Source organism: Vitis vinifera, chromosome 9 (genome assembly GCF_030704535.1).
Source record: "Vitis vinifera cultivar Pinot Noir 40024 chromosome 9, ASM3070453v1".
Lineage (NCBI taxonomy): Eukaryota > Viridiplantae > Streptophyta > Magnoliopsida > Vitales > Vitaceae > Vitis > Vitis vinifera.
In genome coordinates this window covers 4,247,156-4,264,738 of record NC_081813.1, presented here as the reverse complement: position 1 = coordinate 4,264,738, position 17,583 = coordinate 4,247,156, and the positions used below count along the sequence as shown (strand labels likewise).

Genomic DNA, 17,583 nt, shown 5'->3' with positions numbered 1-17,583 from the left:
ATCATTCTAGTGGTCCATCTTGTGTGCTTTGAGTAGTATGGATGGTGAAGAGTATGAGTTTGGCATCATATGATCTCTTTCAACCGCAAAAACTGAACTCTTTCTACTTCTCCCTGAAAAGTGCTGCTGGTAGATGAACCTAAAAAACAGTTGGCCAGCATAGTATTTTGTCATCAAATGAAGATGATTTTCTAGATTTTGAAAGTGGAAGTTTTATATATGATTGAAGTGATGGTTGGAGCATGGATCAAATCTATTTTTGGGATGCCGAAGTAAGGTTAGAAGAACTAGAAATCTTGGCTCATTTTAAGAACAAAGCAATTTAGATTCAAAGCCCGAACCAGACTGGAACACAGCTACAATGGCCCCTCTTCCCCATTTCCATCCAATGAGCTTTTTTACACTATCCTAAACACAAACCAACTTCCAACTCAGATCAAAATGCACAAAAACGAACCAAAAATCAACCTTTCCAGTAGAAATACAGGGATTCCATAAGCAGATCGAGTAGCGTGTCAGTAAACTGCAATAAACTAGACTAAGTTCAAGCTTTGAAACTACATGAACCAAATCCTTTTTCTTTTTCTTTATTTCTTTACCTTATGCGAAAAGTTACTTGATATAGTGACCCAAAATGCAAGTGAATTAATGCTTTTGGGTGCCTTCGAAAAGGTACTCCTAATAATCATTGGTAAGGTTGTCAAGTGGTAGCTAGTAAGGTCACCGATGAGTTTGATGGTGGTTGAAGGCCATGGATGGTTTTGGGTTTAACTTTCCAATACAAGCTAGGTTTTTTAGACGAGGCGGGGGTGTTTGAGAAACAGGGAAACATAGATATTCGAAAACACCATTATTGATTGAATTGCTAGACGTACATTCTTAAAGCGTCAAGGAAATAAGCATCATTAAACATGAATTTGCATTAAGTCTAACAATATAAAATCTCATGAAGAATGGAATGCTTTTGTAGAGAAGAGTGGTTTAATTGAGTACAAAGTTAATCACTTGTATCCTGTTAATATCAATCAATACAACTAAATTGAACTTATTGCTAATAAGTTCACTTTAGTTATATTAGTTAATATTAACAGGTTACTTTTAATTGAATAAAAAAAATCAAATATTCTGACTTTTTCTATTCAACTAAAAAACAAATATCACTTAAGTTAAACTATTACTTAACTTTTTAAAAAAAAATCACCTAATTAACAAGTGGGTGGTTGATCCTGTTAATAGTTGTCAAAACAACTAATTATTGCAAAATAATTATTCTTGTCTCACATATACTATAACAATATTCACAATGATCCTAACTAGTTTTTTGCATCCATGGTAACTAGGACTAAACAAAGAGAGAATAACAATAGGTGTGCATTTTTATATTAGCATTAGCATTAACCTTTTTTCCAAAGGAGGTAAGGTTTTTATTATTAGGCTATACATATAGTTGAGAAACATGAAGAAAAACTTAAATAATATATTAGTTTAATTATTCTTATATAATTCACCAATTTAATTAAGAGGAAAAAAAATTAATGGCTACTTAACTAATATGTAAAAGACATGACAGATATGATCTTTGTGGGAAAAATTAAATACAATTAATTTTTTTACAAAAAAAATTATAATTACAAGTAAAAATGCGCATGAATTTACTATTTCATTATTTTTATATTTAACTACTTCACAAAATGGACACTAATACATGAGAAAGAGATAAAAACTTGAGTTATTTGATTAAAAAGGTATTTAAAAACCCAATTTTGGCAATCTAACTTTTTATTTATTTACCTTTATTTTGGAAAAAAATGTCCTCATTTTTTTCTTGTAAAAATAACTTTTTTTTAAACATTCATATAAATACTTGAAAGAATCAAGGGTATTTATGTTAAAAATGAGTTACCCTTCAAAGAAAAACATAGAAAATGTTAAATTCATAAATATGGAGATTATTTCATCCCTTTTAACCAATTAATTCTAAAAACTTTGGTGTTATGGAATTAAAAGACATTAAATGTGATGTACTTTTGGCAGTATATTAGAAAGAAAAAAAACGAGACAAACATGATTGTGCAAAAAAAAAATTATATAGGTAGAATAATTAATTTAAAAGATAAATAAGGGATATTAATTTATGAGTCAGTAATGTGTTACCACCATGAAAAATAGCCGTTAAATTATAACAATTCCCAAACATCAAGGAGAGATAAAAGAGCTAAATTTGAAGCATCAAGTACTATAACACTACTCACCATGAAAATTAAGTTTCAGAGTTAATTAAGGTTGCTACATGGGTTCTCTCTAAGATTAAAGAAAAACAAAGAAGAGAAAAAGATGGGCAGACTGATGTGCCAAATGCCTTGGCATGCAGCTACTAGAACTTCCACTAAGGAACCTAAAAATGACGCTAGTGCTGACTCAACTCTACCATGAAACCTGCAACACAATTCGAGAAAACTGTACATTTCGATAAGTCCATGGCTGCTAAAAGTTGAAGGAAAGAGACAGCTATCTCTTTCAAAACAGACCGTATATACATTGGGGTTGTTTTACCTTTTTGGAAGGAATGGTGGCATGTGAGATTTGAGCAGTTAATCTCACCTCTTTCATGTAATGATGGGGATGCCCAAGGTGAAGAGATTCTTCTCATCTGAGTCTGCAGGTTCAGGAGGACCTTGGGAGCTATGGTCCACTTTGACCTTCCTTCCCTCCTCGGCCCAAAGTTCAATTATAACCGCATGGTTGCGACAGACAGGACTGCAAAATGCTTCACCTCTGCAGGAATTTACAGGAAATTAACATCAGAATCCTTGTTAGTTATAGCCTAATTAGTGAAGTAGAAAACATAAAGTGGGACATATATATAATATTGGGGACAAACTGGAACATGTAAATGTCTTCTTCCTTCTCCAGTCTTTGGCTGCACATGGAGCAGAAGCTCAAGATAAATTGACGATCATTATCAAAAGATTGAACTGTTGGAACATCTGGGCTCTTGGTGATCTGTTCAAGCGATTCAATTGTGGGTATCCTTTTCCTTCCGACCATCCACCTGGCGTGACACTCCAAAATGTAGTCACAGAATATATGAGTAACGGCAGGCTTCTGATCACCATGAACAACCACACAAGTATACTCCTCAGATGACCATATCTCATCTAAGGCATAAGGTATGATGACTGAGCTCTTTTGGGTTCTCATAGATTTTTTAAAATCTGGAGGGATCATCATAGCATCTCTCTTTTCGGAAGAAGCCCTTGAACTTGAACTCACCTCAGGCCCTGCGTTGATGGAACTGAAAGAACTCACTCTTCGATAGGGCTGATCAGGCCTTGAAGATGATTCCCCAACGTCGCAGGCTACGTTTTGGGGCATGGGTTGTTGGGTGACCGAACCTTGAGAATCTGTATCAGTTAAGGAATTGCTAGCAACAGAAGAATTACATGATTTTCCGAAATACAGTACTGTGAAGTGGACGTTAACATCTCTATGTCGAAGCAGAAGATGGGAGTTTTTTTCAGCGAATATTACAGAGATCCCTCGAGCTAACTCAATGCCACTGCAGTTCCTGCCAGTCTCAATTATGGATGATGGTTTTGTGGGCCAAAACCTTAAAAGTTTACCGAGCTTCAGAAGCTTATCTGAACAATCCGAACAGTTCGCTGAGGCAGCAGACGACCAAAATTCAGTATCAAACCCCCTAAAAAAACCCATGGACACTGAAAAACAAGTTGTTTTTATGATTGAAGTATAAGGTACCAGAAAGAAAATGAGAGTCTGAACTGTGTTCAGTGATTAGATTACCCTTGAAATGATGATTATTGTGCTCGCTCAGCATTGCATATGAATCTGTTCTATCCTTCTCACTGCATTAAATTCAAGAATTGCTTATAAAGACAAGAACTAAAGATAAGAACATGAAGAGATAAAGTGCAAACCATTCACACATGCAATAATGGGATCTAAGTAAAGCAAGGAAATTAAGAGATTTAATGGAAAATTAATTAAATGCCTCAATTGAGAATTGTTACTCTAGATTCAGAGAGCAGTGAAAATGGAGCCAGCATGTACCACTCTGAGCCCCAAATTATCAGAAATGAGACTTTCAGAAAATCCTTTTGAGGATCTTCATATAAAGTACTAATCAAATTCAGAGAGAGAGAGAGAGAGATTTGATCTCCAAAAAGACCATAAAAACTTGATTTTGAAGGAAAAAGGGTCTTGAAAACCAGTAAATAAAAAAGGTTAGTGTCTGAAACCAACCAGAGGAACACAGAAAAGATACTCCTAGAAAAAGAAAAATGGCAAGAACAACCTGGTTTATTTCAAACCCAATTTCCATAACCTCAGGGTGCAGCAAATCATGAGACCATGAGAAAGCTCTTCAGGGTCAGTGATGAATGACAATGACAGCACAAAGAGAAAGGGAGGAAGGCAGGAAATTAGAATGAGAAACTCACCCTTGTTTTTGTCCTAAGAGAAGCTCTCAAAGAACAAGATTGCGGATTGACAGTCACAAATGAAGCGAATATATAGATGTAGACAAAGGCTCTCACCTGCTGCCTTCTGCACCCTCTATGTTGCATGCATTAGAAGCAGCATAGAATTGACACTCCTGATACTCTCTCCCTCTCTCTTATCTAATACGATTATCTCAGAGAATACCACACCACTATACAATACTGTGTACAGAGAGATGGCACCTTGTGTGCAGATTGCTCACACCCAAAGCAGTTCTCCACTTCAAAATTGGGCCACCCATTGTGCCTCTTGATCAGAAAATGTGTTTCCCAAGTGGGGTCGGTTATGGGTTGATCCACTATGATCTTGCCACGTCAGAATGAATGTTCCCCTGTGGACGGAGTGAGTGGCTGTACCCTGGTCTTCGTCATGAAAAGAGCCATTACAAAACTTCAAAAGTATCAGGTGAATTCCAAAAAAACTGACTAACGTCTGCTCCTATTCACAGCTATGTTTTCTGTTGGCTTAAAAGTGGGTTGGATTTTTGGGGCTGCTTAAGGAATGTTTGGTATAGGGTGGTTTTAAAAAAATGTTTTTTTTTAATTATTATCATTAGGAGAAACACCCAAGATTTTAGAACAAAAGAGAAAAATGGTTTTTGAATGTGAAACCAAACACCTCCTGAAGGTTGGCCAGTTTGAAAATGTGGACAAGGATCATGAATGAAGTGAAATGACGTAAATAACCTTTTGAAGGTTTGTACATGAATTATGCAAATTTGTTTCTTAATTTGATCGAGCTATAAACTTTAAGGTACAAAATATGATGTTGTACACTTTTAAACTTACCGGATATGTCTATTTAGGAATTAGATAATATGATTATAGACTATACATCGTAACATTCAACTATTTAAATAATTATAATATCAATTATTATAATGACACAATCAACAATAATAATTGATAATTTATTTTACTAGAAAATCCGTATAAATTTTCTTAATTATAAGATAACTTTCTACAGTATCAATAATTATAAGAATAAACAAAATAATAGTTATAATAATCAGTGAAAAACACAAAAGTATTATCCGACAATAATTTGTTTTATTAAAATCGCATTAATATTTAATGAATAGGACAACTAGAGTACTAATATATTTAACATCGATACTGGTCAGAATAAATGATGATGACTTCCACGACGATTGGAACAACATATTGTTGTTAGTTGTAACGAAAAACGACAATAAATCATGATAATTTACCTTACTAATGATAAGACATCTTTTAAGAAACATTACAATTGAAATGTTTGATAACAATAATGGTAAATGACAGTTATTTATGATAATTTGGTTTTTACTTTAAAAAAAAAAAGATGTAGTAAAACTATACAACGACAATAATTTTATAACTTTGACGATTGTAACCATAATCGATGATAACAATTATAGTGATTAACTAAATAATAAAAAAAATTCAAATATTCGATAATCAAAATCATAGGAGGTAACAATTTGAAGAATAATATTTAGAAAACATAAAAATGACAATTTTTTGTATCTTAATTTATTATCACTATCTTATACTTATAAAAGAGTCCAAAATTAAAATAATAAAAATATTAATTAATCATAGAGAGTACATAGATGTATAGAATTAGAGTTGATGCAAATCTTACAAGACAGGCTTCTCTCTCTCTCTCTCTCTCTCTCGGTGTAGGATATAGAATGAACACTTCTAATGGATAATTTAAAATTATGGCTGTAAAATGAGAAGGGTATTTCAGTAAATTACACCAAGAGAGGGTGGGTTTTGAGTGGCTTATGTACTACTTTTATCCTTTTCTTTTGCATCATACCCTTTTTTTTTCTTTTTTTTTCTTTTTGTGATTTGACCACATAAAACACAAACACGTGTGTTCTCTGCGGAGCATGTCCACCTGAAATCCAACGGCATGAAGCAAAGATTCCCTGACCAAAGCCAGGCCATCCAACGGCTCACAATGAGTTCATAATGTACCTTATTCAGTGACCCATGACACGTGTCTTAAAATCACATAAAAAGTCTAGGCACTTGGGTAATATTTTTGTCAGCGAGTTGGACACCGACTGACACCCTCCGGAAAACGACACCGTTTTGTCTTAACTTGTTTTAGGCTATAGGCCAAAGAAACACTACGGCATGTACCTTTGCAATGGACGTTTTAGTCATGAACCCGGCCAAGTATAATTTATTGGCAACAATACTTGTTTGTTTGGTCAGCGGGAAAGTGAAGTAAAATATAACAAAAGCAAGGGTCTCCAAAAAGCCCGCGGCCCATGGCTCGGCCCAGGCCCGGCCCGAGCCCATTTCTGGATGGGCTAGGCCATGGGCCCCAATTTAGGCCCGATCCGGCCCGACGGGCTAGCCCGCCCGTAAGCCCACCACTTAAAAAAAATATATTCAAGAAATAGAAAATGCTACATTAATAAAAATATTCATTGTTAACTATTTTATTCATTGAATGTATACATTACATTTGAAAATGTGAAAAAAGTTTACATCACTACAAAATAAGTACATCCCAACTAGGTTGGCACCTACTTATTTGTCAATCATTTGTACTTTTCAACCACAAAAATAAAAATAAAAATATGACATACATTTAGTAAAATATTTTAATCATTATCTTTTGGCGATGATGGCGAACTATCGCAAATCCATGAAAATCTTGATGATTTTAGTTTTTCTATATCGACAAGCATATTTTCTTCTTGAATAGAATCAAATATCATTTTATCTGCTATTGCCCAGTCTTTCACACATATATTTGCTTCAATAGAATCTGGCGCTAAGCTGCATCGTTTATCACTACCTACTATTCCACTTGCACTAAAAGCAACTTCTGATGCAACTGTACTCACATGAACTGTTAGTGCATTACGAGCAATGATAGAAAGCACATGATATTTGTGTTGTTGTGATTTTCACCATATTAAAATATCAAAATCTTCATCATCTTCAAATGAAATTAAATCAATATTAAGATATATATCTAAATCAGTTGGGTTGTTTGGAGAATTATTTGTTGCCTTCTTTTGACTTTTTAACATTTCTAGAGCTCCTTTATAAAAAGATGAAGAGCTTGTAAATGTAGGTGGTAATTTAATAGAACTAAAATCATCACCATATTTTTCTTTATAATAGTTATATAAATTATATAATAATGAATTTATTTCATTTTTAATTTCTTCAATTTTTATTTGGTCATTAAAATAAATAATTGTTAACCATTCATCCAAAGCTTCAAATTTCAATCTAGGGTCCACAATTAAACCAAGATAAAAAATTAAAGGTATTTCTCCCCAATATTTTCTAAATTTTTCTATCATTGCAAATATTGCATCATTAAATATATCCAAATTTAAATATTTTTGAAGTACAATAAAAATATTAGTTATTTGCATGACAACTCGGTTTGAAGATGGATAATATACACCACAAAATTTTTTTGTTGAAGTATCAAATACTTCAAAAAGATCTCTTAAAAGATCTGCAATATGTCAATCATAATCATTTAATACATCAATATCTACTTCACAATCATTGCTAATTAATTGTATTTCATATAGTTCTACTACTTTTCTATAATTTATAATAGTTTGTAAAAGTTTATAAGTGGAATTCCATCTAGTGGGCATATCCAAATTTATATTTCTTTTTTTCATATTTAACATTTTGCAACAATAAAAAAATAATTCATGTTTTGCTTGAGAACTATTAAGACCCGCAGCAAATAGCAATGCCTCTAATTTTTTATAATGTATCATCAACGTGTTTTAATCCATCTTTTACAATTAAATTTAAAATATGTGTACAACAACGCACATAAAATATTTTACATTGATCTTCTTTTATTTGCCAATATCGTTTTAATCTAGATACTGCTGCATCATTATTAAAAGCACTATCTAATGTTATTGTAAATATTTTATCACGAATGCCAAAATCTATAATTTCATCATTTATTAAAGATGCTATATTTTTACCATTATGTGGAGCATTTATTATTTTAAATGAAATAATTCTTTTATTTAATTTCCATTCATTATCAATATATTGGGCAGTTATACATAAAAAACCATTGTGAGTTAAAGATGTCCAAATATCAGATGTTAAACAAATTCTTCCTTCAAAATTTGCAAAAAAAAAAAATTAATTTTCTTTCTATGTTTCAAAATTTTTTATAAGAATTCTTTTAACTGTATTTCCAGAGCAACCTTAAAACTGAGAATTAACAGCTCGTTGCATTGTTCCCGTATAATCATGAGTTTCCATGAAATTGAAAGGTTGTTCTGTTCTTATTATATAACCAATCATTTCTTCACGACAATAAGATTCATCATAAGAAAATGTTTTTAAATTTCCACTTTCATCTTTACCTAATTGCATATAATTTCTAATATCTACATTATTTTTAGTTTTACAATTTTCATGATGCCTTTTTAAATGACTTGTACCTGCATTTGAGCCACCACTAAGAAGTTTGTTACAAATTTTACATTTTGCTTTTATTTCTTTTTTATTATTTTCTAAATTTATTTCTATTCTATAAAAAAAATTCATATATTTGAAATAAATTGTTTGCTATCACATGCATTAGATGAAGAACAAGAACCACTTGTCATAATTATAATTATTGATAAAATATTATGCTAAAAATAATAAATGTAAAATTAAAATGTAACAAATAAATAAAATAAAAGGTGAAGTATGTTACTAAATTGAAGAACCAAAGCAAAAATTCCTTCAAATTTGAACTCTTTGAACCACCAATGTTTGTTTTTCACCACCAATAATATTGAATAATTTGAGACAAAATGCAATAATTGGAAATATTGTGGAATGGGAGAGAGCTTAAGAGTTGAGAGAATAGAAAAAATTGAGGGTATTTAATATTTATAGGGATTTAAATATTAGAATTTAATTTTTTTTTTTTTTTTTTAAATGTCAAGACCGTTCAACAGTCATATATTTGATATTTATGAGTGGCATGTTCAGTTGTCATGTGACCGTTGAACAGTCAACTCACTTTTATTTTTTTTCAAAAATCATACAACATTTCTAATATATATATAACTAATGCAAAATAGTTACACAAGAGAGAGCAGCTCAGTTGGTGGCTAACTCTCCTTAAATACTCATATATCCATAAGGGAAGGGGTTTGAATCCCCCTCCCTTCAAAACTCAAAAGTATTTTAATTTTTACCCAGGCCTTACTCCTCCGGGCCGGCCGGCCCGGCCCGACCCGTTGGAGACCCTTAAACAAAAGTTGTATTTATTAACTATAGATACCATCAGAATCAGATGGAATTTGTATTTAGCACATGGTGAAAGTCAAATTTTCAGCCCCTACATCATAACAATGGTTTACGTAAAAACATCTTTGAATATGCTAATTTTAATGATAAGTTATTATTTTATATATCGATTATAATATAACATTAAAGATCTATTTTACAGTGATTTTAAAAAATATTTTTAAATTTTTTAACACTTAAAATTTTTATTTTTCAAACATTAGAAAAAATTTAAAATGCTTGTTAATTGTCAAACATGTTCTATTTTTTTTTTTTTCAAAAAAACTATTTTTAAAAACTTATAATTATTAAAATTAGATGAAAAATAGATTATTGTAATTATTCGTCTATTGATGCATCATAATTGTAATCAGTAACTATGGTTTCTTGTTTTGCAAAATTATTTTGAGTTTGACAAGTAAGTCTGATTATTATGAATATAAATCATAAAATTGATATTAGTCTAACTAATAAATAAAAATTAGGCACAAAAAATTATTTATAGCAATTTTGTGTTACAAGTTTGTAATTAATTGTTTTTTATTAAGAAAAGCAAAGTAAAAAAAATCATTTTTCAAGTACAAATAAGTATTCATGACAAAAGATTACTTTTAGGCTCGAAAATAATTTCATGACAAAATATTACTTTGAAGGAAAAACAAAATCATGAGAAAATATTATTTTTATGCATGAAAAAATTTCATTAAAAAATATTATCTTTAAGCATAAAAATATTACTTTCGAACACAAACAAAAAAAAAAAACAAGTAAAATATTTTTTTCAAGTATAATATATATATATATATATATATATATATATATATATATATATATATATATATATATATATATTGATATATTGTAGCAAAAATATTATGTACTTATAAATATGGCTCCAACATGTGTAGAAATTTTTTAAGTAATAATGAATGCATCACTCCATAATTTTGTAATTTTATATTTTATATGAATCATGACATAAGTATTCTCACTTGTGTATGACAATAGATGAACTCTAGGAAGGGTTATATGTATCTAACCTTTGATAACTGTTTTTAAAAATATATGAAAAATGATTTTTAAATGATTTTTCAAAACAATTTTTGAAATTTATTTTATAATGTTTAGTAAAACAAAAGTTTGTTTGATAATCTAAACTATTTTTAACCTATTTTTAAATATGTTTTAAAAATAACTTTTTATATTTAGAACTTCATTTTTAATATTATACATGTTTGTATGATTAATTTTTAAAAAAATTCTTAAAAAATAAGTAAAAACAAATAAAAGATGTTTTCTAAAAACACTAACAGAAAATAGAAAACGAAAAACAGTTTTCTGGTTGTTAAACGTGTTTTCCAACTTTTTTATTCTAAAAAATAAAATAGTACCTTTCTTGAAAACAATTACCAAAGAGGTCCTAAACATTTCAGATGATGATTTTTTTCAAAAATAAAGATTTAATCAAAGCATAGTAACATTAATAAAGTTTCAACTACCAATGAAATATATTCTAGCTATTTAACTTTGTTTGTCCATATATAGTTTTATATCTATTTTGTAGCTCCTTCAAGATCATCCTACAAACTCATTTCATATTGCATGGTGTGTTAATTATATTTTTGTACAAAATAATATTTTAAATGCAAGACACACAATAATAATAGAGAAAAGATTGAGAGTTCTACCATATAGGGGAGAGAGAGAGAAAGGGATAATTATTATACTTAATTGTATTTTATAAAAGTAAAAAATTGAAAGAAAAAGAAAAGAAATATATATATATATATATATATATATATATATATATATATATATATATATATATATATATATATATATATATATATAACTTTAACTCTAGAGTTTGTATGTGCTTCACAAAATGAAATTATAGATCAAATATTTAAGAAAAAAAATGACAACTTAAGGTTTAATATTTTGCATCTCATTTCACATTTGTTGAAATAAAAAATAAAAAATAAAAAATAAAAATAAAAATAAAAAAGTATGATACATCCATGCTAGGTGATTAATACATTGTTAGTAATATTTTTAGGGGGAAATAATATTTTATAAGCAACATATATTAATAATAGATAATTCTTTTTTTAACATAAAATAATATTTTAAAAGTAAGGAATAAAAAAATAAGAGTTATAGGGTACAATGAAGCAAAATAAAAGAAATTATTATACTTATTTAGGAATTATGTTAATGGAGCGGGTTTAAGACGAGTTACTCTTATCTCAATATCAGCCTTATGTGATATGAAAAAACTCTTATTCAACGAAAAACCTTGATGGGGTAAGGAGGGGTGGGAAAGAGTGGAGTGAAGCAAAGTGTCTAATTTTATTTGCAAATTTGTAACCACTTCATCTTGACCTATTCAAAATTTCCCACTTATTGTCTAATAAAATAAAAATAACTCAAAAAAGTTAAGGTTTTCGAATCCATTTAACTAATTAAGTTATAACAACTATAATACAAATTAGCCTAGTTTTTTCTTCCAATAAAGGTTGATTTTAACTACTTTGGCTTGAAAAGCTAACTTCATATCTATCACAACATAAACCCCAATAACATGTTATGATGTACTTTTTGGGTGTCTTTATCTTCGGCCATGGAAAACATGGACACACAAAGGCATGTTCATTCTCAAACCCTATGATCGACTTCGTAATGTCCGGGTTTTTAAGATTACATGGGAATAGTGAGTTTGAAATTTTTCTAGAAAAGTGGTAATTGAAAAGTCAAAAAGGCAAAATCAAGAAAATATATTGAATTTGAATTGAAAAACTCAATGAACTTTAGTGGTCAAACAAGTAAGTTAAATTTGTGTCATGTCAACCTTATCGTAGAGAATTTCTTAGGAAATTAGATAAGTCTTATCTATTATTAGAATTAATAATTTTGGTTTTGAAGAATTAATTATGTTAGTAAAAATATGGGTATAGGATTTTGTATTATTAGACAAACGGGGAAATAATAGAGTGAAGGGGAAAAAAGAAAATAAATGAGATGTCTATAGGTCTTTGGAAGGTCATCTGGCAAGACAAATATGGTCCATTTTTTATGAAATTTTAGGAGGGTATTCCATTTTTGTGAGCAACATTACTTTAAAATCTTATTTCAAACTTAACGGGTTGGATATTAGGTTTATGGTAGGGTAATTTATCCCTAAAATTTTTATTTGATATATTTTGGAAGAAAAAAAATTATAGATCTTAATGTAAGATAAATTTGTTTAACTTGTAAGTCCTGCGTGTGACTTGGTATATTATTATTACTTAAATTTTATTTCCTAATGATTTATGAATTGTTGGTTGAGGGAAGTAATGATATGTTTGTTTGTTGATAATATAACTTGTCTGGAGTGAAAGAAAAAAATTATCAGTGTTGAATGTTAAGGCAATTGAACTACATTGAAAAATAAAAATATATTCTATAAACAATAGTTTCTAATATATGGGTATAGTGCATTACATCTGCGTCATAGTTGTGTGAGAAAAAAAAAATGATGAAAGGTTGTGTAAAATGGGAAAAAATAAAAATTGTGAAAGGAAAAACCCTAAGAAATGGTGAATTAAGAAATGGGCAAGATTTCTAACGTTATCTTGAGAGACTTCGAAATGAGAGTGTATTTAAATACAAATGCATATCCTTTAGCGAAAACTTGAGAACAAAAATGGATTGTAAGTCTTATAAGGTCATCTAATTGATCAATTAAATCAATCCAAAGACCTTGTTCACTAACCCTTATGTGACTTCATGTAATTATCAAAATGTCCTTATACACAAAAATGAATCTAGAGTCAATCCAACCCTTAGAAACCGTGTCATCAGCATATAAGCTCGAGTGAGGACCATTAGGTCTTATAGGAATATTGACTCTCATAAGAGTATTAACTCCCTCAAAATCCAATTCGAAAGTTAAATCAACATCTCATTACATAAAATCAACTACATTCCAATACGCTATGTAAATAATATTGTTATTTATATAGTGGATTGAGTTTATGATCATCCACTACATATAGACTCCCCATGAACTGGTGTCTATAATAGTTAATACAAAATTAATATTAAAAATGCTAGTTAGACCACTAATTTAATTTATTTAAAAAATGCTAATTTAATAATTTCAATTGAACTACATGTAAACTTTAAAAAATATAATATTAATAATTGAAATTAAAAGTGAACTATGCATACACATATAATTTAATATTAATGTTAAACTACTATTAAAATAAAACTACTCATTTTAATCATTTAAATTATTCAATTTCTGCTAATTAAATATTTAAGTTGAAGTCAATCCACAACTTCAACATTAAATTCCCAAAATTATAAAATTTGAAAGAAATCACAATTAAAATTGGAGCAATATAAGATCAAGAGACTTTTAATTAAATTATGAATAAAATGGAATGAAAATCAGGTATTTATAAAAAATAAAAAAATTGGGTCAAATTAGTCGTTGGATGGTCATATGACCATTATAATTCGATTATGATCATTAAATCAAAGTTTGGTTAAAATCTAACCATTAGATTTTCATCTAGTTGTTGGAAACACTTCCCAATAGTCAAATTAAGTCCAAATTTAATTTTAACCCTTAGATCAACAATATGACCGTTGAATTGGATTTAAAACGCATGGATGAATGTGTAGTTGTTGGATCAAGAGATTAAAATTATAGTCGTTGATTGAACATAGTGGAAGTAATTGGATAGAATTAGAAGAAAAGACAAAAAAAAAATGACAATAGGAAGTAATTGGGTCATTTATCATTTTGTTAAATAATGGTGTCAAAGAATTATTATTTTTTTAAATATTATTTAAAATTATTAAATAAACACAAATATTTAACTTTATATTTATTTTTATAATATATAAAGTATATATTTATGAATCAACCATGATTCAACCGTTGATCTCATTACTGAATCATGATCCAGTAACTTTTCCTATTACTTCTTCGGTCTAATTCTAAAAGGTAAAAACATTGAGTAGACATGGACGGCAAAACTAGTGGCTTTTTGTGGTCCATGAATTAGGCCCGTTTATTGGCTTACAAATGGCTCACCCTCCCGCCCAAGGCCCACCAAGATTAGGCCCATCTGCCCATACAATCCACAACACAAACCAGGCTGCCTGATCATTGACCATGAGGTCGCTAAAGCAGTCGGCGTATGTTAGCATCGTCCACCAATTTATCCCCCGAATGTTCCCTCACCAGATTGTCGTCTTTCCTCTTTTCAAACGCCAAAACCCTAGAAACTCTCGGAATCGATGAAATTAGGGTTTCCAATGTAAGAATCCCATGTTCGTTTTTCTAATTTGGCGTTGATATTTTGTTTCATTTCCACATAACCTGGTAAATAAGGGTTTGTACGATTCGTATTAGGGTTCCAATCGTTTCCGTTTTCTTGGTTTTGAATCGCTGAAAGTTTGGAAATTTTGCTTCAATAATGTTTTATATAGGTAAGATTCCTGGGCTTTGTAGCTAGTAATTACTCTGCAAGAATGGAAAATTTGTGAGTTTGAACTGGAAAATTAGGTTTTCTACAGAATCTGTACGTTTTTGAGTTAAGATATGAGTTTTGGTGGTTTTTTCTCTCGCACCGGAGAGAGATCTGTGATTTGGAGCTTGAAATTATGCTTGCTTATTAGAATCATGGGTGATGCTGTTTTTAGAATTTGACTCTTGAGGGTAAAGTGATCTTTTGGTGGTTGGGCTGGGGGTTTTGGGAAGAAATAATTATGGGTATTTTTTTATTTTTCACTTTCGATGGTATGAAATGTAGAAAATGATGATTAGGTACTTGGGATTAGGGTTTTGTGGAAAATAATTTATCATTCAAGGTTTTTGAGCTACCCAAGTGTGCTTAAATGGATGATACAGAGGATGATGCAAGGTATCCTCCAAACCCTTATGGTGTGAACCACCCTCAGGGTTATGGTTCTTCACACCGTCCAAAGCTTCCAGTGAGGAATACTTCCTATCAGAGGCGAATTGGTAATCAATATGTTGATGAAGATGTTGAGGATGAAGATGATGAGGAAGATGAAGAAGAATTAGGACATGAAGAAGATGAGGATGTTGATCAGAACAATGCTCTTGGACAAGTAAGCAAAGAGGAGGAGGATGACGATGACGATGATGAAGACGATAACAATGACAATGACAATGATGAGGATGAAGATCATGACAATCAGAAAGATCATACAAGGAGGGTTGAAGATGTTAGTTTAGAGAGGCACCAAAAGAAGCGGAAGCTAAAGAGCCTGATTTCAAGTTATGAATTTGCTCCACGTGTAGCAGTGCCTTCAGCTGTGGCTGCTCCGGCCCCAAAACCATCCTTTGGTGGTCGTAATTCTCTTACAGATTGGACTGAACATGAAACATTTGTCTTGCTAGATGCTTGGGGCGATCGGTTTCTTAAACTTGGGAGGAAGAGTCTTAGATCAGAGGAATGGCAGGAAGTCGCAGAGAAGGTTTCACGGGAGTCAAGAACCGAGCGGACAGATACTCAGTGCCGGAATCGTTTGGATACACTGAAGAAGAAGTATAAAAAGGAGAATATGAAGTCAGGGGAGACTGGTGGTGGCACTAATAAATGGGTTTATTTTAAGAAGATGGATATGTTAATGTCTGCAGCGCCACGTCAAGCTGGGCTTTCTTGTGGATTGGACTCAGGAGAGTATGTTTTCATGAACCCTAGAGTTTATTTGAACCGTCCAAATGGGTTGGATGAGATGAGGGACAGTCCAGGGAATTCAGGATCTTCAGGAGGTGAGGAGGATGATTCAGATGGACTTCCACCCAAGAGAAAAAGCTGTGGACAGGACAATAATGAGGGATCTTCCTTCAGATTGCTAGCAAATTCTATTCAGAAATTTAGCGAGATATATGAGAAGATTGAGAATAGTAAAAGGCAGCAGATGGTTGAACTGGAGAAAATGAGGATGGATTTCCATAGGGATTTGGAATTGCAGAAGAGGCAAATTGTAGAGAGGGCACAAGCTGAGATCGCAAAAATACGGCAAGGTGATGATGAAGAGACTGAGGTTTCTACTGAGAATGTCAGTGGGTGATGCAACCAAACCTGATAATATATCCTTGATATTATTTAGCATATCGGTTGCTTGCTGTTGTTGTATAATATGGGGGCACCCTTTTGTCATTTCGAATTTGTGATCTGTAATGCAATAAAATTGTTGAAGGTAATGTAGTGAAAATATTAGCTAGTAGTAATAACAAAACTTAATAGATCCTCGTAGTTGTTATTTATTTGTTGTGCCCTGATGGATGCTTGTTGTGGATATATACATTGTTTGCTAAGTCAACCTTTTCTTCACTGATTGCTAGTGCCATGACCAGAGCTGGAATTATAAACCTAAAGAGAGTAGTTTACACTCACTCTTAGTACAAGTTTCCTATGTTGGTGGGAATGTGGGTTCATGGCAATACATCCACTACCTTGAATCTTTCTTCATTTTTGTTTATTTTTCTGACAGGCAAAAGAGAATATATTGGAAGTGCCTGAAAAGAACACAGCAAGGTACACATGATACATACAATTAGCACCAAACAGACATGCAAAAAGGATCTTTCTTCATTGGTTATATCCTAATAATGTGTATTGGGGTTCCAGAACCGATTGCTCTGCTTAGAATTAGGACAAATCTGTTTAGTACATAGGGTGAACTGTCAAATTTTTCTTTGATTCTTTCCTTCTGGGAATATAGTTGTCTTCATGAACAG

The 17,583-nt window shown here is 31.0% G+C and overlaps 2 protein-coding genes across 5 annotated transcripts; one reads left to right on the top strand and one right to left on the bottom strand.

Annotated features, from left to right (window-relative positions):
* Positions 1–2,250: 2,250 nt before the first annotated feature.
* LOC104880242 (uncharacterized) lies at positions 2,251–4,564 on the bottom strand. Of its 4 annotated transcripts, none has more exons than XM_059739806.1 (4): positions 4,461–4,564; positions 3,760–3,866; positions 2,882–3,662; positions 2,251–2,775 (listed from the first exon to the last, which is right to left on the bottom strand). In XM_059739806.1, exons 2-4 carry the CDS (start codon positions 3,836–3,838, stop codon positions 2,607–2,609), a joined length of 1,029 nt encoding a protein of 342 aa, XP_059595789.1. In that variant the 5' UTR covers positions 3,839–3,866; positions 4,461–4,564; the 3' UTR covers positions 2,251–2,606. The 4 variants fall into 4 exon arrangements, with proteins under 4 accessions (XP_059595789.1, XP_059595792.1, XP_059595791.1 ...); XM_059739809.1 differs by having other exon boundaries at positions 3,805–3,866; XM_059739808.1 differs by having other exon boundaries at positions 3,805–3,866; positions 4,316–4,549.
* A 10,359-nt stretch (positions 4,565–14,923) lies between these two features.
* On the top strand, positions 14,924–17,109 carry LOC100244623 (trihelix transcription factor ENAP1). Its single transcript, XM_002279799.5, has one exon. It carries the CDS (start codon positions 15,708–15,710, stop codon positions 16,911–16,913), a length of 1,206 nt encoding a protein of 401 aa, XP_002279835.1. The 5' UTR covers positions 14,924–15,707; the 3' UTR covers positions 16,914–17,109.
* Positions 17,110–17,583: the final 474 nt, after the last annotated feature.